Source organism: Leopardus geoffroyi, chromosome E1, assembly GCF_018350155.1.
Source record: "Leopardus geoffroyi isolate Oge1 chromosome E1, O.geoffroyi_Oge1_pat1.0, whole genome shotgun sequence".
In the NCBI taxonomy this organism is placed as follows: domain Eukaryota; kingdom Metazoa; phylum Chordata; class Mammalia; order Carnivora; family Felidae; genus Leopardus; species Leopardus geoffroyi.
In genome coordinates this window covers 24,475,457-24,502,940 of record NC_059330.1, presented here as the reverse complement: position 1 = coordinate 24,502,940, position 27,484 = coordinate 24,475,457, and the positions used below count along the sequence as shown (strand labels likewise).

General features: G+C 43.4%; 3 protein-coding genes across 29 annotated transcripts in view; 2 read left to right on the top strand and 1 right to left on the bottom strand.

The window, feature by feature from the left end:
* MYO19 (myosin XIX) overlaps window positions 1-9,311 on the bottom strand; it is a 31,613-nt gene extending 22,302 nt beyond the window's left edge. For 2 of the 7 annotated variants that reach the window (XM_045488142.1, XM_045488143.1), the window contains exons 1-6: window positions 8,671-8,890; window positions 7,889-8,027; window positions 6,521-6,673; window positions 2,810-2,948; window positions 2,204-2,352; window positions 339-452 (exon numbers count right to left, since the gene is read on the bottom strand). In XM_045488142.1, coding sequence (XP_045344098.1) covers window positions 339-452; window positions 2,204-2,352; window positions 2,810-2,948; window positions 6,521-6,532 — 414 coding nt within the window. In that variant the 5' untranslated portion in view covers window positions 6,533-6,673; window positions 7,889-8,027; window positions 8,671-8,890. Of the gene's footprint in view, window positions 1-338; window positions 453-2,203; window positions 2,353-2,809; window positions 2,961-6,520; window positions 6,674-7,888; window positions 8,028-8,670 lie in introns of those variants that run through there. The other 5 variants (XM_045488138.1, XM_045488141.1, XM_045488139.1 and 2 more) reach the window with 4 other exon arrangements.
* Window positions 1-12,656, top strand: part of PIGW (phosphatidylinositol glycan anchor biosynthesis class W) — a 40,399-nt gene extending 27,743 nt beyond the window's left edge. For 3 of the 6 annotated variants that reach the window (XM_045488167.1, XM_045488165.1, XM_045488168.1), the window contains one exon: window positions 10,746-12,656. In XM_045488167.1, coding sequence (XP_045344123.1) covers window positions 10,760-12,265 — 1,506 coding nt within the window. In that variant the 5' untranslated portion in view covers window positions 10,746-10,759 and the 3' untranslated portion in view covers window positions 12,266-12,656. Of the gene's footprint in view, window positions 1-9,185; window positions 9,686-10,745 lie in introns of those variants that run through there. The other 3 variants (XM_045488166.1, XM_045488163.1, XM_045488164.1) reach the window with 3 other exon arrangements.
* Window positions 12,657-19,204: 6,548 nt separating this feature from the next.
* GGNBP2 (gametogenetin binding protein 2) overlaps window positions 19,205-27,484 on the top strand; it is a 34,873-nt gene continuing 26,593 nt past the window's right edge. For 2 of the 16 annotated variants that reach the window (XM_045488157.1, XM_045488152.1), the window contains exons 1-2: window positions 19,218-19,407; window positions 19,908-20,097. In XM_045488157.1, coding sequence (XP_045344113.1) covers window positions 20,005-20,097 — 93 coding nt within the window. In that variant the 5' untranslated portion in view covers window positions 19,218-19,407; window positions 19,908-20,004. Of the gene's footprint in view, window positions 19,408-19,467; window positions 19,573-19,907; window positions 20,098-27,484 lie in introns of those variants that run through there. The other 14 variants (XM_045488150.1, XM_045488145.1, XM_045488158.1 and 11 more) reach the window with 13 other exon arrangements.

The window sequence follows — 27,484 nt, the reverse complement described above, 5'->3', positions numbered from 1 at the left end:
AACATGGGGCTTGGACCCACAAATCATGAGATCATAACCTGAGCCGAAATCAGATGCTTAACCAACTGAAACACCCAGGAACCCCAAGGGCTGAGACATTTGATAAGAAAAGAAAGACTGAGAAAGAAAGTATCTTACCCAGGGTTACATGGAAGAGCCTGGACTAGAACCCTGTCTCCTGACTTCCTGCCCAGTGCTTGCCCACCGCTGCACAGTGACTTTCTGTTTGAGCCAGCCTATCTGCCTATCTGGACTAGGCAGCAAACAACTCCACTCCTTCCTTTCTACCACCCCCACCAGTCACGAAATTGAGAGGGTGGGAAAGAGGCCCTCCTTACCTTTCCAGCACCACTCTCTCCGCTGACAATGATAGACTGGTTGACTGGTTCAATCAGGCTCTGGACATTCCTATAGGTCTGTTCACCCACAGCAAAGATGTGAGGCCTCAGTTTCTAGAACATCAAGGGGTAAAAGGTCACATGAGGGAATGACTGTCTCCAAATAGTGGCTGATCCAATGATGGCTGAAATGGGGAGGCTACCAACAGCAGTACAAGGAGGCTTCCTCTAGAAAAACTTCCTGGCTGTAACAGTGTTAGACCAAACTATGGGACCCCTATGCTGGCTATAATTACCCATCTTCTCTCAGACTGGAAGCAGTGCTGGCCTTGACCAGTCTATGACCTTAACACTCTGTCCTCCCATCTTATCTTAATAGTCTTTTTCTGCTATTTATTATTTTATGTTATTGTACTTTGTAGCATGCAAAGAATTTTCCTACAAGTTACTGCCTAAAAAATCTATGCATTAGGGGCACCTGGATGGCTCAGTCGGTTAAGCATCCAACCCCAGCTCAGGTCACGAGCCTGCAATTCATGGGCTCCAGCCTCACGTCATGCCCTGTGCTGTCAGCTCAGTCTGAAGCCTGCTTCGGATTCTGGGTATCCCTCTTTCTCTGCCCCTCCCCTGCTCGCACTCATCTCTCTCTCTCTGTCTCTCTGTCTCTCTCTCTCTCAAAAAGAAAAAAAGCATTAACAATTTTTTTTAAAAATCTGTGCATTAGTTACATAGCTAATCCTATTGTATAAATGAGAAATCTGAGGTTTGGAGGGGCTAAATAACCTTTCCAAGGTCTCTCAGCAAGTAAATACAACCATGTGATTCAAATTCCAAGGCCACTGTTCTTTCCATCAACAGGTATTTAATTATCCTCAATGTGCTGGGCATTAAACCAGGCACTGGGGAAATAGGTAACCATGACATGGCTTTGCCTTTGAAGAAGGAGTCAGTCAGTGAGATATGGGCTCTCAGAGCAGACTTCCCAAGCAGTCCACTTAACCACACTTGGACACTTGGACACTTAACCACACACGAGCTTCAGGAGGGCGATGCCATCTGCATGATGCCTAGCCAGCTCAGCACTTCCCGCCTAGCAATTACCACCTACCCACAGCTTCCTGAAGGGAAAAGGCACCATTCTGGATGGTGTCAGAGCCATCCCTCTGCACCTGCCCCTGCCACCTCTTGCCTGAACTGTTAAAAGCTTCCAACTGTTCTCCCTATATCCTGTTTTACTTTCCTGAACCTAACTCCTCCACTCTAGTCAGTCCCTGGGGACAAAGCACTGTAGATTCACTCTGCCTGCTTCAGACCCTTCTTATCTCATCTCCCATCTCATCTACTACTTCTCTCCTTGACAGCAGCCCTCCTGCCAGCACATTTGCTCTTGCCTCTCCCTGAACACATCATGCACTTAAACACCAACTAGCCAATTCCCTGCCTGTACCACCTCCATCCCATCAGCATTTACTCCTCTCATTTTTCTCAGCGAAGAGGAACACATGCAGTTTTCTAGGGCAGTCCTAATCACATGTAATTTTCTTCTTTTCAAAAAAGGGGTTTATTAAATACACAAATATACCTTTGTAAATTCTTTCCTATTAATAAAGTCACACATAAGACAAAAATCTATTATCCCATACCCTTATTTTAGGTTCCAAACTCAGTTAAACAAGTATTTATCTCCCACTTTGCACCTACTGTCATGTGTCCAAAATTCAATCTCCTGGTGGGCAGGGCCATGGCACCAGCAGACTCTGAACTACTGCATGGCTGGTGAATAGGTGGATAACGATGAAGATGCTATAAGGAGGCCCAAGGGGACATGGCAGAGCCCTGAGGCCCAAGAAGTGGCTGAGGCTTACCTGGGGCTGAGGAGCAGCGTGGTACTCTCTCATCAGTGCTGGTGAGTAGAGCTGAGGGACAGGCTTGAAGGGGTTCAGAGCCACCAAGGTGCAGCCAGCACTGGTGTAGAACATGTCCGCTGTGTACCGAGCCTGCAAACACCTCAGGACTGAAGCAGAGGCACCTTTAGCAAACTGTGGCTCAAATACAAACATAGACAAACACTAGCCTAACAGCGCTACCTTTGCAATTAGCCAAGTGCCTTTAGATCCCAGCAGCTCCCTGATGAATAGGTCCAAGATCTAATTAAGATAAGACACAAATTGGGAGCAAAGTCTGCCCTGGGGAGCCTGGGTGCAGCTGCCAGACAGAGGTCTGGAGCAGCCCATTTGGCTCCAGGTCAAGAGTCCTGTCTGCCTTGTTCTGATCAGGGGAAGCTGGCTGAATCCCCACATCACATCTCCACCCTCTTGGAGAGGGCACTTTTTTTTTTTTTTTTAAGATTTTATTTTTAAGTAATCTCTACACCCAACATGGGGCTTGACATCAAGAGTCATATGCTCCACTGACTGAGTCAGCCAGGCACCCCTTAGAGATGGCACTCTTAAGGACAGGGAGGCCCATACCTGTCTCCAGCGTCACAGGATTCACCTTGGTGAGGTCATCCAGCTCATGCAACAGGGCCTCCCCGCCCAGGAACTCCTGTAGGTCTTCTCTGAGGGATTTTCCTCCTTGGGCATCAGAGCCTGAACTGTGGCCATTAACCTGAGAGGCCATGAGAAGAGGGCCATGAAAGCTGGGACTGAGACCAGCTGGCAGCAATGTAGGGGTAGGGGCCTATATAGCAGCAAGAGAACAGGCTTCTAGTTCTACTACCTCAGACACTAATAACATAGGCTGGCTGGGGTTCATATTTCAGGTCTGCCACTTACTAAGCCTATGAACCTGGGTAAGCTACTTAACTTCACTGAGCCACAGCTTCTTCATTTGTAAATAAAAGAAAATAAAACCACTTCACTCACAGGGCTACTGGACAGAAAAATAGGAAGAGATAGGGGCACCTGGGTGGCTCAGTCAGTTGAGCGTCCAACTCTTAATTTTGGCTCAGGTCATGATCCCAGGATCGTGCGTCGGGATCTGCGCTGACAGCGTGGAGCCTGCTTGGGATTCTCTCTCCCTCTGCCCCTTTCCCCAGCTTGCACACTCTCTCTAAAAATAATAATAATTTAAAAAAAGAAGAGGTACACAAAGCATTTAGTGCCTGGCACATAGTGTGTACTCAATAAATGAATAAATTCTATCCCCTGTCCTCTGGATGAGCTCCAGCTTTCAGGCTGGCCAGCTACCAGCCTTACTATGCCTGGCAGGGGTGGGGCCCAAGGTTGGGGGCTGCTGTAGGGGGACACACAAAAAAAGAATCATGGTTTGGGCCTTTTTTGAAAGAGACCATTTAGCTTGTGATAAAAAATCAGCTGTGAGGTAGCCCCACACCTTCATCACCTGGCTCTTGGGGCTTAAATTTAGCCTGGCTATTTAATTAGTTTCCTCTGACCTGGGTCTTTTTGAGAGGGAGACTGGCTTGGAAGTTGGATGAGGTTAAGAATAGGTACCAAGAGGAAAAGGCCCTTTCTCCTTCACCCTTGCTCATCCTTTCTGCCTACACTTTCCACATGTTTTCTCTTTCCATTTTCCTCTCATGGTCCCATTTCTCCTCCTATCTCTCTGAAGACTGCAGGAAAGATGGGGTGGAGAATATAAGGTAGTAGCACCTGGCTGAAATCTGCTTTTGGAGAAAGGACTACATGATATGACCTGTGTAGGTTTCCAATGAGATTAGTGAACATTAAAAGTTCAACCCCCTCTAGCCAAGGTGGCAAGTGTCATCTGAGAGGCCCAGCAACAAGTTTCCTTCCAAAGATATTGCCTGTTTTCTGAATTTGGGCCCACCATAATCCACAAAGTAGGCTCTTGGCCTCCAGGATAAATGCTGAGGTCAGAGCATGGCTGGATCCATGCAAATCCCTCTGTTCTAGACGGGTAAAAATCACAATCTGAGCCATCATTTATGATCAGCTCCGATCCAACCAAGGAAGTAGCTAAGTATAATGGTCAAGAGCCTGGACCTGAAAGCTAGATTGCCTGGATTTGAATCCAGATTCTACCACTGCCTAGTTGTACAATGTTATGTAAGTTCCTTAATCTCTCTGTCCCTCAATTTTCCTCATCTGTAAAATGGGAATGGTGGTAGCACCTACCTCAGACACTAATAAGCACATCAAGATTTAGAGAAGGCACCTGGCATATGCCCCAAAAGTTAGCTATTATTATTTTTTTAAAAGCAGCTCTTCTTTAATTAGGCAATAATATGTCAAGGCCTAAAAACTACACATGCCTCTTAAGCCTGCAATTCTGCTTTTAGAAAACGGTCCTATGTAAAGGCCATAAGAAGATTCAGTATATATTCAGCTATTTGTAATTGTAAAGCAAACTGAAAACAACCCAAATGACCAAATGGTAGACAATTTATAGTAAATCCTTACAATGAAGTAAAATAGGTTACAAAAAAGTATGATAGCTTCAAATGTTTTAAATATATATATTTAGGGAAAAAATACAGGATATTTTCTAAAATGTTATCTCTGGGTAGTAAAATTATGGGTAATCTTAAGGTTTATTTAGAGAGCGAGAGAGCAAGAGCACATGCATGCATGAGTGGGGAAGGGGCACAGAGAGACTCCCAAGCAGGCTCTGCACTGTCAGTGTGCAATGAAGCCCAATGCGGGGCTTGAACCCACAAACTATGAGATTACGACCTGAGCCGAAATCAGAAGTTGGACACTTAACCAACTGAGCCACCCAGCCACCCCAATTAAAATTTAATGTTCTTTTTGCTTATTATTTTCTACACCGCTTATAGTGAATGTGACCTTGAATAAGTCACTTAACCTCTCTGAGCCTTATCTCCAAAATGGGGATACAGTAGCACTGTACATATAACATTGTAACTTGTTTGAGGAAACAAAATTATACATGTAAGATGCTTAGCATACTACCCACTACATAGCAAGGGCTCAACACAGAGCAGCTTGCTAGTATGGTTGTGATGAACATTACTGCTTTAAAAAAAAACAAAAATGTTTATATATTTTGAAAGAGAGAGTATGCTCGAGAGCTGGGGAGGGGCAGAGAGAGAGGGATAGAGAATCCCAATGCTGTCAACACAGAGCCCAACCTGGGACTTAATCCCACAAACTGTGAGATCATGAGCTGAGCCAAAATCAAGAGCTGGATGCTTAACCAACTGAGCTACCCAGGCACCCCATTACTACTTTCTTAATAAGAAAAAAAAAAAAAAAAAAAGTTAAAAACAAACAGAAAAAGCCCAGAGCAGACAACTGTCTCACCGACTTCTCTGCAGTCTCAAGCCCATTTCATGACACAAAAGTCTGGAAGATGATCAAGTAGTAGTGTCTATTAGGGCTCCCTTGAGGCTGCCTGGCTTCACACTTGGTTATCCTGATTAAGTCTCAGGCACTCACCTGCCTAGGAGTCCACTAGACTGTGAGCTCCTAGAGAGCAGGTATCACCTTAAACATCTGCCTCAGCCCAGTGCCTGGCAACATTTTGTAAAAATTCAGCGAATATCTACTGGCATTCTCTGGACAGAGAGGTGCATAGGAAGGATGATATGGACAGGAGATGGGTGATTTGGAATCCTGCAAGGCTGAGGCCATAGTAGCCTTTTTAAAGAGGCAGAGGCCTCGAGTAAGGGCAGGTTTCATGTCACAATAGCAACCCCTCACTCATGATCCATTCATCAGAATTCTTCTATATTTCCACGTAGACATCTTCACCCACATTTTTGCACAAGCTGACCTCTTTGCCTGGACTACTTATTTCCCTTCTCCCCTGTCTACTTCCTACATATTCTTTAAGGTTCAGCTTCAAAGAACGCCTCCTCTTGGAAGCCCCAGGCTTTCATTGTACCTCAACAGTTCAGGCTGGCAGGGACATTTCGCAGGACTCCCTCCCTGGTTCAGGCTTATGAAATCATCAAAGTGCCCTCAGGATTCCCCTACCAATCCCATCTTACCATTCCCAGGAAAAAGAGCTAAAGACCATAATAAGAGAGATTCAAATTAGGTATCAGGAAAAGATTCTCAACGACAAATGAAAAGTGACTGGAGTGACTACATGAAAAGTGAAAAGAAGAAAAAACCTCTAAGGGATCTTTCCCTTCCAGGTCAGGGCAAGTGGAAATTTCACTCAGCCAAGTGACAGATGGGAAGGTGCCTTAGGTGCTTCAGGGCCTAGGTTACCTAAAGGTGAGGTTTTACCTGCTGGAGCATCCTGCTTCAATGTGGTCAGCCAGGGTTCTGGGTCATAGACACAAGGAGTTCTATCCACCTGGTCATGGGGGCACAGGCTGGAGCATGGGTCCAGCAAAGGGTTTAGCTCCAGAGGAATCTGAGAAGAGTCACCCCCAGAGCCTATGACATGAGAGAGAAAACAAGGGCCACACACAGGTAAGGGCTTCTCCAGAGTGACTCACTCTTTCCCCTCCCACCAACCATGAGGAACTGCAATGAGAACCAGGGCAAGCCTGGGCAAAGAGGAAAAGTCTGTCCTATCCCCTGCCAATTAGGGAACAGGGAAAACTTTTATGAGAACCTCAAGAGGCTCCCGGGGCTCCTTCAGGGCCAGTTTTACTACAGGGGTTTGAGGTAGGGCTACATATGTTCTGAGTCAGTGTGCCATGGAGGATGAAGACACTAGGAGACAGAGAAGTCTCATGTCCTATCCTCTCCACATCCTATTTTAGTATAGTCAGTAACTGATAGAGCAGGGAGGCTGGAGTCAATTCCTGATCCTCTAGGAAAGTTGTTGTAAGGGAGCAAAATCACAGCTCAGTCATTCATAGGACAGCCACATCACCTTCTGGCCCACCTTGATCCCTCATCTTGAAAATGGGGATAGTAAAATCTACCTTACAAGGTAACCTTCAGGTGGGTTGTGAAGGTCATTGATGTCATGGGAGTACAAATCTGAATATTCACTCAGAGGGGGAATATTGTTAGTACTACTCAAGACAGATAATCCATTTGGGGACACTAATCAGGTAGAACAGTCCAGTGTCAACGTTAAGAAGGCAAGGATTTCAGAGGAAAATCTGTCTCAGAGACGGAGCGTTGTGAGGCTGTACCCAGGCCAATTTCTGAAAAATTGTAAATGACCCTCAGACTCAGAATTTCCCAGATCTCACACCTCCCTAGCAAGAAGGGATGAGGATGAGGGGTGTCTGTAATGAATTAACCCTGGCAGAGGCTTTTTTGAGGCTCTGAATACATCCAGCATTTGAAAGAACTCAGGGATAAGGACTTCACAGAAACTGGAAAAAGGAGAGAGGGCATCAGAAATGTGTTGGGCACATTCACCTTGGACACTAACCATATGCTGTCCAAGAGAGAGCCATGAGGAGGCCAACCAAGACTCAAGGAGAACAAAGCTCCCTCAACTCGAAGCTCATTTTAAGAGAGGATCAAAGGGGGAGCATAATAGGTTGTGGAGTTAGAAATGAAAGACCACAACTCCTGCAAGGCAGATCACACTAGCTCTCTAAACCTTATTCCGTTTACTCGTTGGCAAAAAGGAATACTAATATCTATACCTCAAAATGCTGAGTTAAGGATCAAATGGGCTAGTACCTCAGAAGAAGCTTTGCAAAAGTTGTTTATTACGATGCAGCGTTCGTTCATAGCCAGAGTCAAGTCAGATGAGAGCGGTTTTCTCCAGTTCTCCCAGCTCTTGCTCTCTCCAGTTTTCGCGGTTACCAGCCTAGAATTTCTGGAAAGGGTGTGACCACCGTGGATAGAGCAGCGATGGTAATGAACAGATGAAACACCAAGGCAAGAAGCAACCTGATCACTAGGCTCCTCCTCCCCAGCCTCAGGTTCCTCCTGGGCTTAGAGGGCAGTGGGAGGGCAGACGAGAAAATCTGGGTGAGGGTCCTGGGAACCCAAGGGGGGCCATCCCCAGGTTCACGGCGGGAACCAGGACTTCCTCTCTGGACGAGGTGCCGCTCCGGAAGCACCTGGCACGGGGAGAGTACGTCCTTCCCAGGAAGGTGGATGTGACCCTAGCCAAGGGCGCGGCTACCTTGACGCTTCCCGGTACCAGCCGCCCCTTCCCTGTCCCTAGGAGGACGAGGAGAGGGGCAGGAGCCGGGACTCAGCCTACCAGCTGAGACCTTTCCCCTACTTCGGGCCGCCTCCTGCCAACAAGGTGGAGAGGTGGAGGGTGACCATGGAAGGTTCTTGTTCTTGGCAGGGGCCAGGAGCTGGGCTGCCCTCTCCTGAGATAAGAGACGGTCAAAAAGGAAATGGGAAAAGGGAGAGGAAGACGCCCCCTGTTCCTCAGCGCTCCATGGACAAACCTGCCCCTTCGGGGTCGCAAAGCGCTTTGGATCTGGGCTGAGGGTGACACTCACCGGTCCCACGGCTTGAGCCGCCAAGCCGACTGCGAAGGCGGGAGGGCCGGGAGAGGCGGCGGGAAGAGCCTGGGAATGAAAGGGAAGAGGAAAGGGCGGGAGCGAGCCGGGGTGGAGAGGAAGCCTGGGCGGCCGGAGCGCACGAGCTGGCTGCTGCTCTGACACAGTGGCCGGAGCTGGCCGGCTCCTCCCCCGAGGCGGGGCGCGCACCGGCGGCGCGGGGCGCACGTGGCCCGCTGGGGATGCCGGGGTCTGAGTTAGGGCTTCAGGTGGGACAAACTATTGAGAAGCTGGGGTAAGATGGGGATGAGCCGCAGGCCTCCCGTGTTCTGGCGGGAGAAGCAGGGCTTCCGGGGCCTCACAGGGCCGTGGGGTCCTTCAGTAGAGGACGCCGTGGTTGAACACTGAGCCGGGCCTCAGACCCCACCACTCCGACAGAGCCCCGTCAAAGGGTTCAAGATGGTGCGGTGAGACGCGTGACGCGCCTGCTCCGCTCGGGGCTCCTCTGACGGACCAGGACGCAGCAAGCCCACCACCGGAAAGAACAGGCATGGGGAGACGTCGGGACCGGGAAACTGGCTCCAGTCCTGGGGGGGGGCGCGCGCGCAGAATCCACCCGCCGGGAAGCGCAGGCGCCCCACGTCGGCCGGAAGCCGGGCTCGGGAGGCGGAAGCGGGTTGCTCCCAGGGGGCTGTGCGGCTGCGGTGGGAGCCTGGCAGCGGGGCTCATAGAGGGCTAAACTGCCAGGGCGCCGAGACACCGAAGGCACGTGAAGTGTAAGGGCCGCCACAGCCGTGTCAGACGGGGAAAGGACTCCTTTATTTTTAAAGGCCAGTTTTTAAAAACTTTTTAATTTGAGAAAGCAAGAGAAAGTGCACGTGAGAGGGTGGGGGGACAAAGGCAGAGAGACTCTCAAGCTGGTAGAGTGGAGCCAGCCACAGGGCTCGATCCCACCACCCTGGGATCATGACCGGCCTGGAAATCGAGTTCGAGCTCAACTGACTGAGACACCCAGGTGCGCGCCCCCACTAGTATCGGTTTGTTACAGTGAGATATTGTTGTTGGCTCAGACCATCAGGCATGTATGCATTCATTTGTTCAACATGGTTCTGGTTTAGTCGACAAACTTCTTCCTGTGTGCCACTTTTCAGACACTGATACATGACAGAAAGGTGTTTTACATCCCTTTGAACCACTAACACTAGTGTGTGTCATACACCCATGCCTCCCTGCCCTGGCCCCTTTCCCCAGTATTAGCATCCATTCTACCTATCTACACCTTAACCTGAAAACTGGTTAAAACTGGCTGTAGGGGCGCCCACGTGGCTTTATCGGTTGGGCAGTCAACTTCGACTCAGGTCGTGAGCTCGCAGCTTGGGAGTTCCAGCCCCACATTGGGCTTTCTGCTGTCAGAGTGGAGGCTGCTTCAGATCCTGTCTCCTTCTCTCTCTTCCCCTCCCTTGCTCGTGCTCTAAAAAAAAAAAAAAAAAAAAAAAAAAAAAAAAAAAAAAAAAAGTATGTAAATGAGATAGGGAGACTCCTGGAGCTCTGGATGTCACTGGAGAACTAGTATTTTGTACTGGAGGCAATGGGTTCAGAGAGGCTGTTCACACAAACTGAAGTACTCCAAGGTGTACTTAAATGCCTTCTCTCCCTGTCCCTCTTGGCTTTGACTTGAAGTCATTAGTTAGGTGTATTCAATTTGTATTACAAAATCTTAATGACTTATCCTATACTTTGTAATAGGAATTCCTAGCTGACTGATAACATTTTCAGGGGTTATATCCGAAATTGCCTTTTGAGTCTGCCTTATACTGAGAATAGCTAAAGGTTTTTAACCAATAATTTCATACTAGTAGTATGACATTCTTTTCCTGATGTGTTAGTGTTAGGTTTCTTCCCACAATCTTTGGAAGGAAAATCACAAATTCTAGTTTCTGCTCTGATTTGAAATCATTACAGCCTAAAGTTCTGCTCTGAAACCTAAGAATAAGGGTAAAATCCAGTAAGGTTCATATATGTCAATTCCACAAGAACTTTGCTTTTCCAATGCATCCCTTTGCTCATTTTCACAGGAAGAAGGAAAAAAATGTCTCAGAAGCAGATGAAGGAAGCTTTTGTCAGTAACCATAATGGAACCAGCGTGCTGGAAGTCACCCAGGGCTTGTGTTTGCCTGCACTCTGTATCGTGTGCAGAGGGCTCCTGATCATTCTCTCACAGCACTTGTGTTCTTCACATACCTGGAGAACTAGATTCTTCATTGACTTTGTTTTCCTAATAATTCCCCTGGTGGCCACTTTGACCATTTTGTCTTCATTTGTCCTCCTTGAGCACCTTGCTGTAATTATCTGTGGGGCAGGGCTGTTCTATCAAATATACTGCAGGAGAACTTGTGCCAGAATGCCTGTCCAGAAAATGCTTGAAAAATTCTTGAAAATCAGTCTAGAATCTGAATACATTCCAGCCATCTCTTGTTTCCGTGTAATTAACAGTGCATTTACTGCTATTGCCATTTTGGCTGTGGACTTTCCACTTTTTCCCAGAAGATTTGCCAAAACTGAGCTCTATGGGACAGGAGCGATGGATTTTGGAGTAGGAGGTTTTATTTTTGGGACTGCAATGGTTTGTCCAGAAGTTAGGAAAAAATACACAGAAGAGTCCAGATTTTATTATCTTACAAAGTCATTGTACTCTGTTTGGCCATTAGTCTTCCTAGGAATAGGACGATTAGTCATTATAAAAGCCATAGGCTATCAGGAACATTTGACTGAGTATGGAGTTCATTGGAACTTTTTCTTTACCTTAATAGTTGTGAAACTGATAACATCATTGCTTTTGATTATTTTTCCTCTCAATAAATCCTGGATTGTGGCAATCAGCATTATTGTGTTATACCAGCTGGCCCTTGACTTTACCCCACTGAAAAGGTTAATTTTGTATGGCACTGATGGTAGTGGCACAAGGGTTGGTTTATTAAATGCCAACCGAGAAGGAATAATTTCTACCTTGGGGTATGTGGCAATTCATATGGCTGGCGTGCAAACAGGGTCATATATGCTTAAAAAAAGATCACATGTCAAAGACTGGATAAAAGGAGCCCACTGTATTTTGCTGACAGCTATTAGTCTCTTCATATCTCTCTACATAGTTCAGGTAAATGTAGAAGTAGTATCTCGGAGAATGGCCAATTTAGCCTTTTGTATTTGGATAGTTGCTTCTAGCCTGATCCTTCTTAGTAGTTTATTACTGGGTGATATAATTTTGAGTTTTGCCAAATTTCTAATTAAAGAGGCTGTGGTACCATGTTCTTGGAAACTGATCCATTCATCTGTCACAAATAAAAAACATTTAGAGTCTCTGGTCTCTGAAGCTGAAAGAAAGGAACCCAGTCTTTGTTTAATCACAGCTATGAACAGAAACCAGTTAATTTTTTTCTTGCTGTCAAATATAACTACTGGTCTGATCAACCTGTTGATAGATACATTACACAGCAGTACTTTGTGGGCCTTATTTGTGCTCAATCTCTATATGTTTACCAACTGTTTAATTATATATGTGCTACACTTGCAAGATAAGACAATAAAATTTTGGTGATCAGTATGGGTAGGAAGTACTTGTGTTAGAGCAATATTTTAATGAGGAAGAATATTAAATGTGAAGAAAATGGGCTTTTGGCAACCCAGTGTTAACCATATTTTTTTCAACCTTCTATAAATGATGCTTAATGTTTTAATGTGTCTCAACACTATATAAAACAAACCAATAGAGAAACAAGTCTTGTGACTCGTTAGAATATTTATTAAATTTCAGTATTTTAAAGAAACTGCAGTTGTGACACTGAAAGATTGGAGGGTGAGGGGGATTTTTACTTTCTATCTTATTACATACCATTCTGTATTTTTTTGTATGACTTATAACATTTACATGAAAACATCTCAATGTGAATTTATTGTATGACTTTTATAATAAAATTTACGTGAAAACATCTCAGTGTGAATTGTGGAATTGTCAACACTTCTTTACTTGCTCAATTTTAACCTTTTAAAAAAGCCTAAGTATGTGAAAGCAAGTGTTTATTTTTTTTTTCAACGTTTATTTATTTTTGGGACAGAGAGAGACAGAGCATGAACGGGGGAGGGGCAGAGAGAGAGGGAGACACAGAATCGGAAACAGGCTCCAGGCTCTGAGCCATCAGCCCAGAGCCTGACGCGGGGCTCGAACTCCCGGACCGCGAGATCGTGACCTGGCTGAAGTCGGACGCTTAACCGACTGCGCCACCCAGGCGCCCCGAAAGCAAGTGTTTATAATCAAATACTTAAATACTACAAAGTCAGAAAACAGTTAAATGCTCCAAATGGAATGAATTGTATGATGCAGTTTACATGCCTAGTAATTATGAGACAATAGTTTTACTTTGGGACTGATTATTTTTTTAGCCAACTCTATGCTAGGAATGATAAGCAGGTTTCCTGATATCTTGGAGCTTGCAATCTAGTGGGGAAACAGACACTGAACAACAATTAAAAACTGTGTTAAGTCATGAAGTATGCGTTGCCAAGAGTGTCAAACCAAGAACTGACCTAGTAGAGTCAAAGTTTTTCCCACAGATGGTATTTCTTTAAAGATTTCATTTTTAAGTAGTCTCTACACCCAATATGGGGCTCTAACAACCCTGAGATCAAGGGTTGTGTGCTCTACAGATTAAGCCAGTTAGGTGCTCCTAGATGGTATTTTTTTGAACTAGAGCTGATGGATGGTCTGAGGACCATGTTTGTGGTTAAGGGAAGGGGTAAACAGCATTCTAGGTAGAATGTATCCTTCAGCAAAGGTCCTGAGTTGGGAGGATAACTAGTACATCTTGAAACTCAAGGCTGGAGTTCAGAAAACAGGAGAAAGTAATAAGCTAGAGAGGCAGGCAGGGGCCTTATCTACTATGTTAAAGGGAAAGAGAACCAGTGAGAAAATCATGTACTAGGCTGATTTAATACAACTAAGCTATATTAAAGTTTAATATCCTACTGAGAATTTGAGTCATTTAAAAACTCTAAGTAGATATTTGAACCAGCTGTTCAAAATGTTAAGATTTTAAAAACATAAAATTCTTAGTTTCTGATTATAATGTTCCCTGTATATTGTTTAAAGTGGGGGGGGGGGGGGGGGGAAGGGGCGCCCGGATGGCTTGGTTGGTTGAACGTCTGACTTCGGTTCAGGTCATGATCTCAGTTCATGGGTTTGAGCCCTGTGTCGGGCTCTGTGCTGACAGCTCAGAGTCTGGAGTCTGCTTCACATTCTGTGTCTTCCTCTCTCTCTCTCTGCTCCTCCCCTGCTTGCACTCTCTCAACAATAAATAAATGCTAAAAAAAAAAAAAAAAATTTTTTTTAAGTGGAAAAAAAAGAACTAAAATCTGCCTATTGTTTTCTATTTTCAAGTAGAAATCTAATCATTATAGAAATAGGCAAGGGTCAGAATGCTCAAGTTAATTTTATATTTGGTAAGCAACCTGGATTATTTTTGTAGTATGGGTGGAGCCTCCTCTAACATTAAATTTTCAATTTTCTGTTTTGATCAGCTGCCTCTAAATTAGTTAAAAATTTATTCCTTAAGTCATTAAATATGACTATTACACTAATTGGTTTACTTCAATTTATTATGTTAATGCCTAATTTAGTATTTATGTGGCATTTTTGCTAACTATAATCAATGATATTTGGAATTAATCTATTATTTTTTTTAACTTTTTAATGTTTATTTATTTTTGAGAGAAAGAGAGAGACAGAACACAAGCAGGGGAGGGGCAGAGAGAGAGGGAGACCCAGAATCTGAAATAGGCTCCAGTCTCCAAGCTGGAGAGCTGAGGAGACTCTAACAATATTGTTCTCTCATTAAAAAAAAAAAAAAAGTAATTTAAATTATTTGATGACTAAATGATCACGTTGTCTAACTGGTCTGCTGCTTCTTGTCAGTAACTGCTCCTTCATTCTTTTCCGGGTCTTAAATATCTCTCAAGTTTGTCTCACAATTACAGATAATGAATCATAACTTAAAAGAACAAAGTGTACTCTACGTTTTTTCCACCTCTAATTATGAAAGTCATGTAAGAGAAAGCTAATGAAATAGCTTAATAAAAACAAAACAATTAGTAAGAAAAGACCATGCTGACTTGGTTCTAGTTTATAGAAGAGAAAGAGATCGTTCATTTATTGAGCTCCAATGTACCAGGTATAGATACTGGGGAAACGAAAAGTAAGACAAAGTCCCTGCCTTCGAGGGGCTTATATTTTAACTTGTAGACATTATTTTCCCTTTAAAAAAATTTAAGTGGAGGAAATGTGTCTTTTTTTTTTTAATTTTATTTATTTTTGAGAGAGAGAGAATGTGTGCGAGCAGGGGAGGGGCAGAAAGAGAGGGTAACAGAGGATCCAAAGGAGTCTCCACCCTGACAGAGAGCCTGGTGGGGAGCTGGAACTCATGAACCGCAAGATCATTACCTGCGTAGAAGCCAGACAATTAACTGACTGAGCCACCCAGGCTCCTTGTGTGTCTCTATTTTCAACAGACACAACAAAACTTCCCACTGTCAGCTCATGAAAAAGAAAACCAAATTCACAGATCCTCAGATTTGGACAACCACGGCAATTTAAATAAATTTACATTCTGCTATTGATTTTACTACCACATAAAACAATGTGGTTATTATCATGAAAACAATGATAAGTTATTCTAATTAGCTAATTTTCAACAGTCAATTTTTTTGAATATTTTTAAGTAATCTCTATACCCAACATGTGGCTTGAACTCACAAACCCAAGATCAAGAGTCCCATGCTCCACCAACTGAGCCAGCTAGGTGACCCTCAACTATCAATTTGTGGAGACAGAGAAGGAAGGGGGAAAAAGAAGAGTATAATGTGGTCTAGGACCTTATTCTATCGATGATCTTAAGGAATTGACTCATTCCCATGACTTTAAATTACCCAACTTAAACTGGAGATACCTACCAATATGTATCAATAGCTAGCTTGTGTTTGGAAGATAGCAACCAGTTTTATTTTTATTGAGCATTGATGTCCAATATGATGCATAAATCATACAAAGTTTTATTTTGCTCCCCAGGAATTTATGTGTGGTCTATGAAGATAAGAAATAATATAAGGACAAATTAGGTCCTCTTCTTTCTCTTAAACCTAAGTAGCTTGGCAAATAGTCATATCTCATTCATCCTTGAGTTTTGTGGCTGGCTCTCACACATTAGGGACCAAATAAGAAAAAGAATGGTATTTTGTTGATGATTTATCACCTCTCCATCACTCCAACTGTTACTAGGTACCAGCAAAATGTCCTCTGCTGTTGACTGCCTTCTTTCCTGGCCTTTCCAATCCTTCAACCTTGTGTTTCACAATGCCTATATTGAAATTTTAAAATAGGCAACAAATGGCTTTTTTATGTAATAACTTATTTTGTCAATTAGAGTTAAGTTCTCTAAAGGTTCTTAGGTTCTAAAGGCTCTCTAAATTCTCTAAAGGCTCTCTTCATGACTTAAGTCATGAAATATTTGCTGCAGCAGTATTGGTTTTAGCTGAAGCTAGACCAATAGTGAAAATGAGTGCCTGCTCTAAAATTAAGAAGATACATAGTTAAAACTTTTTTATTAAATTTTTTTAATGTTAATCATTTTAGGGAGACAGAGCATGAGTGCAGGAGGGGCAGAGACAGAGGGAGACAGAATCCCAAGCAGGTTCAAGGCTCTGAGCTGTCAGCACAGAGCCGGAAGCAGGGCTTGAACTCACAGACTGTGATATCATGACCTGAGCTGAAGTTGGAAGCTTAACCGACTGAGCCACCCAGGCGCCTCCTCAATAGATAAAACTTCTAAAAATTGTTTTCCAGTGAAATAATTTTTAATTTTGTAAATGTTATTTTATTATTTTTGAGAGACAGCGCACATGCACGCATGAGTGGAGGAGGAGCAAAGAGAGAGAGGGAGACAGAGAATCCGAAGCAGGCTCCAGGCTCCGAGCTGTCAGCACAGAGCCCAACACAGGGCCCGAACCCACGAACCATAACATGACCTGAGCTGAAGTCAGATGCCCTACCAACTGAACCACCCAGATGCTCCCAGTGAAATAATTTTCTAAGCATTTCCCCTCAAATATTGATTTTATCATATTTGGAGCACCCAGGCTATATCACCTTACTTGTTTGAGAAAGAACAACTTATCTAGCAAATTATCTACCTTTTTAACCTTACAGTAAGTATTCACTGAATACCTAAAGTATGTGAAACACTGTCCAAAGATACTAAGCAGTGTGTTTAGTGGATTTAAAAGACAAACCCGGGGCGCCTGGGTGGCGCAGTCGGTTAAGCGTCCGACTTCAGCCAGGTCACGATCTCGCGGTCCGTGGGTTCGAGCCCCGCATCGGGCTCTGGGCTGATGGCTCAGAGCCTGGAGCCTGTTTCCGATTCTGTGTCTCCCTCTCTCTCTGCCCCTCCCCCGTTCATGCTCTGTCTCTCTCTGTCCCAAAAATAAATAAACGTTGAAAAAAAATTTAAAAAAATAAATAAATAAATAAAAAAAATAAAAGACAAACCCAGGAGCACCTGGATGGCTCAGTCAGTAGAGCATGGGACTTTTGATCTCAGGGTTGTGAGTTTGATCCATGTTGGATGCAGAGATTACTTAATAAAAGACAAATCCAAATCAGGGAAAGTAATCGCAGATGGAAAGAGACTGTTGTGGTCTCATCATGTTTTATATTTGGGTTTTAATGCCTTTTTAAGATTTAAATCCCCAGGGTGAATACTCAGTTCTTTGCTAGTACCCAGTGTGTGCTCAATAATGAAAGTAATTAAAATCAGCACCTATGTATTGAGCTTGCCATCTTCAATGTCCTTTACTAACTACAATCCAAAGGAAGCTTAAAAGGTATAAAGCCGCGGGGGGGGGGGGGGGGGGGGGGGCGGGGCACCTGGGTGGCTCAGTAGGTTAAGCATCCGACTCTTGGTTTCGGCTCTAGTCATGATCTCTCACTTTGTGAGATCAAGCCTGAAATCAGGCTCTGCGCTGACAGCACACAACTTGCTAGGGATTCTCTCCCTCTCTCTTTGCCCCTCCCCCACTTGTGCTTTTTCTCTCTCTCAAAATAAATAAATAAATAAAACGAGGTATAAAGTAGGTACATTAATTTAGTCTTTATAAGAGCACCTTTAGATCTTAAAACCCACAGTATTTTTTCCTAAGAGGAATGTTTTTACATGAAACATCCAAAAGTCCAGATTTTGGCTATGTAATCTAACCTGTCAAAAGCTGCACGCACTTCCTATTTGTCTATCGGATCCAAGCTATCATATTGTTCTGCTCTCCTAACATGGGCAAAAGACATAAATAATACTCACTGAATAATCACACCTTTGGGACTGAACAATGATTCTTTCCGTTTATTATGTCACCTACCCTAACAGTGACAACACAATGTCATAAGTCAACATGGCTAGAGATGCACTGTGGGGTTTTTTGTTGTGAGTCTCTAAGATTTCAGGTGATGACCAAAATACTTTTTAAAGATCAGTATCACTGCTCTAGCATACTCTACCAGGAAATATAGATCTGTCATCAGTATTAGTTTTAAGAGCAGCAAATGGATTTATCCTTAAATTCGTCAAGACTTTAATAGGCAAAATACTTCCCAACAACTATTTTGGTTTTACAACAGGCCTCCAAAGCCTTCAAGGTAGAAAATGAGTACGTGGTGGCACGCAGAGTGTAGATGAATCAATCGTCTTTACAGCGGATCTGCTTCTCAGAAGAGGGTCGGGGGAAGGGCCTTTGGCCGGTACCAGTACTTTGCCCAAGGGAATCCGTGTCCTGAGTCCCTGTTAATATTAACCGGGCCCAAGAAGTTTCTCTGGCCAGGCTGCACACAGGCCACTTTCCAGATAGTCTCCTACTTGCCTCTAGTGTAGCAACTAGAACACTAACCTATCAGCACTTTAATAGTTTCCCTCAGTGGGATCTTGACGCAGTCTCAATCAGGGAAGCAGTGATGCGGCAGGCCCCTGGTCAATCAGGGTGTCAGGGAAAGCGGCGTCAAGTGCCTGGAAACCAAGCTCAGAGTTTGTCTCTTACTGTCCAGACGCTCGTCTCCCCTTCCCTCACTCTCGCTTTCTGCTACCGCTGACTGCGAAAGCCTCAGCTCCTCCCCACTTACCGAAGTCCTCCCAGGGCCTGGACCCTTGGGTCGGCCCTGATCAGCTCGGCTCGGCTCCTTTCGGCCCTCGGGAGAGCGTTCCCAGGCCCCTGCGGCCAGGGACAGAGATTTGGGCCTACTCACTCCTGGCAGCCCTACTTCGGATTTATTCGGGTAGCTAGACTCGGGGGAAAGGGTCGGTAACACCTTCCAGGTACCCTGGGGAGCACCCCACCCCCTCCACCAGAATTTCGAAAGAGGAGACCCGGGAGCGTCGGTCTACAGTATCGCGAGAGGAGGCGGGGCTCCGCCCAGCGTTCTCGGCCCCTCCCTGCCCCACCCTCCCCACGTCCCCCGCCCTCCCTCCCCCACTGCCCGTGGCGCGAGCGGCTGACTGATCCTGGAGAGGAAACGGCATTCGGAGCCGCGCTCCCGCCAAGGCCGGCCCTGACGCGGGCCTCGTCAGCCGGTAACGGGGAGCAGAGGTGGGGGTCAGGGAGGCGACCAGGAAAACGGTGAAGGTCAGAACCGAGAGGTCTCTTCCGAGGAGGGTGAGGAAGGGGTCTGCGCCTCCCTCTACAGACTCCGCAGAGCTGAGGCGGGGTCGACCCCTCCCAGGGGCGGGGTCGTGCCGGGCAACTGCAGCCCTGGGGACTGATTGGGCGGGGCGCTCCAAGAAAGGGGAGGAAGGGGTCCCCGGCGGCGGAAAGCAGGAGGTGGGCTGTGGTGCTGAGGCCGTGGGTGGGGTCCTAGAGCTGGGACTCTGGTGACGGGCTGGGGAAGCCCCGGGGCCGATGGGTCCCTTCCGCCTCTCCTTTGGACCCTGACTGGAGGCCGGCGGGGGTGGGGGCTGGGGAGGGCGAGAGGCGCGAGGGGGCGGGTCCCGGCACTGCTCGGCGCTGATTGGCTGAGCGCGTGTGGAATCGGGTGATGGGAAACGCAGTCCCGCTTTCCCGTGCCCTCCTGCTCTTCTCCCTCCCCCCCCCCCCCCCCGTGGCGAAAGTGCTGCGCGGCGGCGGGTGCTTACGCTCGCGGGGTTTGGCTGTTGCAGGCAGGAGCTGGGAGGAGGCGGCAGCAGCAGGAGCAGCAGCAGCAGCGGCGGCAGCTGGGAGGAGGTGGTGACGGTGGCAACGGCAGCGTCGGGAACGATGGCGCGACTGGTGGCAGTGTGCAGGGACGGGGAGGAGGAGTTCCCCTTCGAGAGGAGACAGATTCCTCTCTACATAGACGACACTCTCACGGTGAGCGGGCCGGGCCGGGCTCGCCGCTCCCCTGGCAGCTGTTTCCCCTCCTCCCCCTCCCCCAGGCCGAGCGCTGCGCACTGGAGAAAGAGTGTGTTGCAACTCCTAGGCGAGGCCTTCTCTCGGCAGGCCCCACAAACTCGCCTTTGCAGTGTGTCGCACGGTAACCTCTGCGGGCTCCTAGCCCAGCGCTCCGTAAGCATTTCGAGCCTCTCTCGCCAGGTTTTCCTTCCTTTTTGAACCCTCTTCCTTTCCCCTGCCCCTTTATGAGACGCTGCTTTTGCCAAAGCATGCGTCTCGGAGAGGGGTTGAAGGATCCTGGGAGTTTAGGGCCTATCCTTTACAGAATTCACCTACCCTCGGGGAGTCTTAATTATCTGGAAATGTCGCAGCTGCACTGCTACCTGTATATTTTCTGTCTCAATACTGTAGCTCACTACAGAAGCATAATTACTGAGGGCAGAGTGACATGCTCTTGTACAGGAAAGATTCCACTAAAATGATTTGGTTTCATTGCAAATAGTCTCATATCGCCCAGTATATTAAAACTCTTTGAAATGATTGTATTGCTAAGCCGTGACTCTTCAAAATGGGTTTTCTTGGCAATAGTTATTTTTTAGTTTACAGGTAACCTTTTCTCCTTTTGTTAATGAAGCAAAATTATTGAATGTGTAAGAGCATTGTAAAAAGCTGATTGCTCATCTTGAGTGTCAAAACCCACTCAGGGTAGTTTTGTTTTTTAGAGTTGATGATAGTAGAGCATTACTGACCCTCTGCCCTGTGTTGCTGTACTATTTCCTCTGAAAGGAAATGGCAGAAATTTGAATTGAATCTGAACAGGAAATGAGTGCAGTTGCCACTATTTCTTAAGAAATGAAATGAACCTTTTCTAAATTTTTTGAAATCTGCATTTTGGTGCTGCTGAAGCTTTGTATTATACATTTGCCTGTTTTGATAGGTGTAACTCAGTCTTTTCATATTATCACATTTGCCTTATTAACTGTACCTTTCTGTTTTTCAGAGGCAGTTCTGTTTTGTTGTTGAATTTTTTGGGCAAATATCGAAGTTTTTTCAAATTTTATATAAAATGCAAGTCATTGTAGAGCTGCCACTCTATGCCTTTCTGTTTGCCAGTCTCAATTAAAATTTGATTGAGCTGCAGTACTTTTAAAAGGATTAGAAGAGCTATTCAATGACTTGATTTGTTAGAACTTTTTAAGTGAAAGCATCTATACTTACCCACGTATATATTTTTTTTCATAGAAAAAGGTAGAATGATTTGGCCTGACATAAGGTAAATAGAGTTTGTGTTGGTGCATTTGAAAGTGCTTGTATATCTTGGTTATGATTTCTGCATTTTTTGCATTAAAAGTGTAACGGAATTGTATTTTAAGTTAGGAAAAAAAACAAGCACTCTGATCAAATGAAATGATGGCATTTCTCAATTTGAAAAATAATAGATGTTCATTTGTTACTTTTTTCTCTTCCAACTCTAACACAAACACTTTTTCTAGAGCACCATAGTTTGGTATCAACATTCTATGATTATTGTCCCAGAATGTCTTTGATGTTTAAAAAAAATCTTACGGGTTTAGACATAAGATTACTTTTGAGTGTATGATATCAAAACATAGGGGAAACCAACATAAATTTGAGTTTTTATAGACACTGATTCTCTCCTTATGTCACATAACCACCTTTTGTGTGAATGCAGCTTTGATACATCTGTCATATAGAACTTTAAAGCAGTGGGTGTTTTTATATTCTCTGTACAGTGGTATTAATTTCTAAAATTTTCCATAGAAAAAAATGGAACGTTGCACTGTGGTATATTATTGTACTTATTTCTCCAGAGAAGTTGGGATTGGATTGAACCTGGTAGTTGAGTTTTGTTTTTATTGTATTGTGGACTTGTGGCCAAAGCAAATAAAATTTAGGATTATTTAATTTAAATATCTTACAATAGCATTAATTTAGCAAAAGGTACAGTTTTTCTTGGCCTTAGATTGGTTTTTGTCACTAGGAATGAGTGGGACTATTAATTGTTTTGTCTCAGAACTTGTGCATAGTCCCTGAATGGTGGTTAGTGAAAATTCTTGTCAAGAATGCATTATATTTAAGAAAATAAGTTTCTTTCAGAACTGTTCTACCATATACTACTTAAAAGAAGAATGCAGAGCAAACACCTGTTGGGGAAGAAGGAGGGAAGATGCCTGTAGCAGAAGTTTATGCTCTCACTGGTCCACTGATAGTTTGATGGCAGTGTATCCCTGAAGTTAACGTTTGGTCTGGTCTTTGTTCTTAGGGTCCGTAGTTATTGAAAAAACATTGTGTGATCTTTAAAGTGGTTTTAGAATTTTGTTAGGACCTAGATGTTAAGCCTGGTTACAACTTTCACAATTCAGTTACAGATGTTGTATTGTTTTGGTAACAGAAGCTGAAACTTCTATCCTTAGTTCAACCTGTGATTTTACCTTAGGATTTGTAAAATAAAATCGAGAAGCTTGTATATGAGGAAGTAGCCTCCTCTTATGTGGCATGTTGAATCCACATTTAACACTTGTTTTGTAATTTTGTGGTTTGGATACTAGAGTACAGTGCTGATATAAGTGTATTTAAGAAAATACCAAATAAGTAAGCTAGTGGAATATTTATAAAAGTGGTATGCTATATGGCCAAAATTCTTTTTGTGTTACTAGAATTATAGAATAGCAGATGGACAGATTACAGATTTTATTTTAGAGACATTTTTGAAGAATTATAGTTTTCAAGTGAGTAGTTTTTAAAAGAATAGTCAAAATTTATATCCTTACAAAGTAGTCTTTAAAAATTACCATATAACAAAAAAATTCTCCTTAATTCTGCTTCCCAGAGATAACTAAGGATATAGCAGCATTTGCTGTAATTCTAGTCAAAGACACATAGATACAGAGTTGAGATGTATTGTCTACTAGAACATTTTATATCTCACTTTTTTTGCTGAATGTAATACTGAGGACATTTGCTCTTCTCATTCTTAAGCACCTTTTTTTTTTTCTCCAATGTTTGCTTATTTTGAGGGAGAGCAGGCATGAGCAGGGGAGGTACGGAGAGAAAGGGAGAGAGAGAAAATCCCAAGCAGGCCCCACACTGTTAGCAAGGACCCCAGTGCAGGGCTCCATCTCACTGCCTGAGGTCATGACCTGAGCTGAAATCAAGAGTGAGATGCTCAACCAACTGAGCCACCCAGGCACCCCCAAGTAGCTTTACTGACCATGTAGTAGTTTGTTGTGTAACATTCCATAATTTAATCATTTTTCCTTTGTGGATATAGAGATGATTCTATTTTTTACTATGAATAATGCTATAGGGATATAAATAAGGCATAAATTTCTCCATTAAAGTTTTTTTTTCCTCAGGCTTTGGAACTACAGTTACTGGATCAAAGGATAAGAACCTTTTATAAAGTTCTTGACACATGCTATCAAATTGCTACAATATTGCTGGGATGCAGTTTACTCTCGTAATTCAAATAATCTAAGTGGACTAAAGACTTAGATAATATTTTTTTAAGCTTATTTATTTTTAGAGAGCATTGGGGGAGGGGGGGGAGAGAGAATGAATGAATCCCAAGAAGGCTCCACACTGTCAATGCAGAGCCCTACGTGGGGCTCGAATCATGAGATCATGACCTGAGCCGAAATCAAGAGATGGACACTTAATGGACTGAGCCACCCAGACACCCCTGATAATTTTTTTAAGTATATTTATTTATTTTGAGAGAAAGGGAGAGCAAGCAGGGGAGGTGCAGAGAGAGGTGGAGAATCCCAAACAGGATCTGTTCTGTCAGTGCAGAGTCCTGCATGGGGCTTGTTCTCAAGAATTTTGAGATAGTGACCTGAGCCAAGATGAAGAGTGGGATGCTTAACCAACCGAGCCATCAGGTGTGACCTTGATAATGGTTTTTAACAAAAACATTAAAACATAATAAATGGTGGCATATCCACTTGGGGATTAGGTGTTTAGCATTTGTTAAATTTAGTACTTAGTGTTTTCTTACAACTCTTAGGTATTTAATTGATTTTACCAGAGGCAATAGATGTTATAAATACCTGTGAGGATGAAGTAAAAAAGTAAAGCTAAATAATAAATAAAAATTTAATAATGTTGGTTAGAGCTTGTGAAAATGTGCTAAAAACAGATTATTTATGGTCAGGACAGATAATTCAAGAGTGAAAGTGGGTAATGGATTCAATAAACTTTATAAGACAGTAATTGCAGGACAGTGACTGGTTCTATTTTTGGCTAGCTAGGGATAGGCAACCTCATCATGAAGCAGAACACTAATGATGCCTCTGTGAAACCACACCTGAAATATTTTACATGACTGTCTTCCTCTAGGTAACCTAGAAACTGAATATTAAGTCAAGGAAGTGGTTTTAAGGAATGGGGAAAAATAGGGCTACTATCCTCTTTGCCTTCTCTTTTTCCTTTTTCCTTACTGTCTTCTCTCAATATTAAAGAGCATGTAGTGATTGGCCAGAAAACAGCAAGGTAAAAAGCCATTACTGTAAGTTTGAAAGGCAAGGACACTTAAAATATTAAGTGCAGAGTTTGTAACCAGGGTGGTATAGATTAAGTACAAGAGAAAATTTAGTATCATCCAGGCCAGTGAAGCACAGGAAAAACACGGTAATAGACCCAATCTTGACATTTATCTTTACTAGTTTGATGAAAATGAAATGATCTGAAATGAGCATTAAGAAATTTTTTTTCACCCTGTCCATTGTTGTACCTTTTAGAAAGGATTCCCAATGCAGGTATTATCCCATTAAATAATACATATTTTTATTTAAAGTTTATTTGGAGAGGGGATGGGCAGAGAGGGAGAGAGAGAATCCCAAGCAGGCTCCGCATCATTACCACAGAGCCCGATGTAGGGCTCCATATCATGAACCGGGATATCATGACCTGAGCTGGAGTTAAGAGTTGGATGCTCTGACTGAGCCACCCAGACACCCCTACACTATGTATATTTTAAAGGTCAGCTGGTAGGTCTCAATATGTTAGATTTGTTCTTTGATCTCTGCTTTAATTATTAAAACAATAAAACATAGTTGATAAGAATAAAAATAATTCATTTATACGGAGAATTTAGGATTTCATCTGTGAACCAAGCAGGAGAGACCTTGATTTGGTTAAATAAGAGGCATTCTTTGTTCCTTAAATTGGCCGCTTTGATCTTAATTTTCTTTTTTATGGTGGCAATAGATATGTAATTGTTTGATACATTTGTACCAAACCGGTGAGAATGCAAATCAAGATGTTAGTTGCTTACATGGTAGATTTTGAGTGTCCTGCAGTGTTCTGTTAAGTTACATGGCTTGAAAGTTTATCCTACACCTTTATTCTGACTTGACAGTTCAGTTTGTTTGTGTTTTAAACCGTGTAGTGATTCCAGATAACATAATGTGAGTTAACTGTTCAGTACTATTAACTATTTTTTATCTTCTACCAGTTTTCATGGATCTAATAATTGGGATTATTAGTTTTTTAATTTAACTTTTTAAATTTACATTCAAATTATCATATAGTGGAACAGTGATTTCAGGAGTAGATTCCTTAATGCCCCTTACCCATTTAGCCCATCCCCCCCTCCTACAACCCCTCCGGTAACCCTCTGTTCTCCAAATTTAAGAGTCTCTTATATTTTGTTCCCCTCCCTGTTTTTTATTATTTTTGCTTCCCTTCCTTTATGTTCATCTGCATTGTATCTCTAATTTCACTTAGCATAATACCCTCTAGTTCCTTCCATGTAGTTGCAAATGGCAAGATTTCATTCTTTTTGATTGCTGAGTAATACTCCATTGTATGTATATACCACATCTGTATCCATTCATCCATCAATGGACATTTGGGCTCTTTCCATACTTTGGCTGTTGTCGTAGTGCTGCTATAAACATTGGGGTGCGTGTGTCCCTTCAAAACAGCATACCTATATCCCTTGGATAAATACCTAGGAGTGCAATTGCTGGGTCATAGGGTAGTTCTATTTTTAACTTTTTGAGAAACCTCCATACTGTTTTCCAGGGTGGCTGCACCAGTTTGCATTCCCACCAACAGTGCAAAAGAGATTGTCTTTCTCCGCCCTCGCCAACATCTGTTGTTGCCTGAGTTGTTGATGTTAGGCATTCTTACAGGTGTGAGGTGGTATCTCACTGGTTTTCATTTGTATTTCCCTGATGGTGAATGACGTTGAGCATTTTTCATATGTCAGTTGGCCATCTGGATGTCTTCTTTGGAGAAGTGTATATTCATGTTGTTTGCCCATTTCTTCACTGGATTGTTTTTTGGGTATTGAGTTTGATAAGTTCTTTATAGATTTTGGATACTAACCATTTATCTGATATGTCATTTGCAAATATCTTCTCCCATTCTGTCGGTTGCCTTTTAGTTTCACTGATTGTTTCCTTCACTGTGCAGAAGCTTTTTATCTTGATGAGGTCCCAATAGTTCATTTTTTTCCCTTGCCTCCAGAGACGTGTTGAGTAAGAAGTTGCTGCGGTCAGGATCAGAGAGGCTTTTGCCTGCTTTCTCCTCGAGGATTTTGGTGGCTTCCTGTCTTACATTTAGGTCTTTCATCCATTTTGAGTTTCTTTTTGTGTATGGTGTTAAGAAAGTGGTGCAGGTTCATTTTTCTGCATGTTGCTGTTCAGTTTTCCCAGCACCGCTTGCTGAAGAGACTGTCTTTATTCCATTGGATAGTCTTTCCTGCTTTGTCAAAGATTAGCTAGTCATACACTTGTGGATCCATTTCTGGGTTCTCTATTCTGTCCCATTGATCTTAGTGTCTGTTTTTTGTGCCAATACCATACTGTCTTGATGATTACACTTTTGTAATTCAGCTGGAAGTCTGGGGATTATTAATTTTTTTTTAATTTGAGTAAACACTGCTAAATATAATAGTATGGATCATTAGACTTTTTTGCCCATTTACTTCTGTCATTCTCACCAATTCATTTAGGGCCACCTTGTTAAAGCAGACCAGTGACCAGTTTTACTTAGTACTGTTGGTAAAGTTAACATATGAAAGTGCTTAGAACAATACCCAGTGTAAATGAAGCTACGCTAAATGGCTTCCCCTCTTACTACTACTCTTTGGAGATATTAATAGTAATTAATTACCACTCTTGGAGACATTAATAAGACTATGAGAGGGAAAACTAGAGAGAAGTCGATAAACCTGAAATTCGATAATTGATCCTTGAACCTATGAGATTTGGATGTATAATCTATATGAGGGAAGAAACTTCCAGAACAGTAAAAGCTATTGAGATGGAAGCATGTCTCTTGAGTACAGTATAATGAATATAGAATTGGAAGCAAGGAACACTAATTTTTCTCCTCG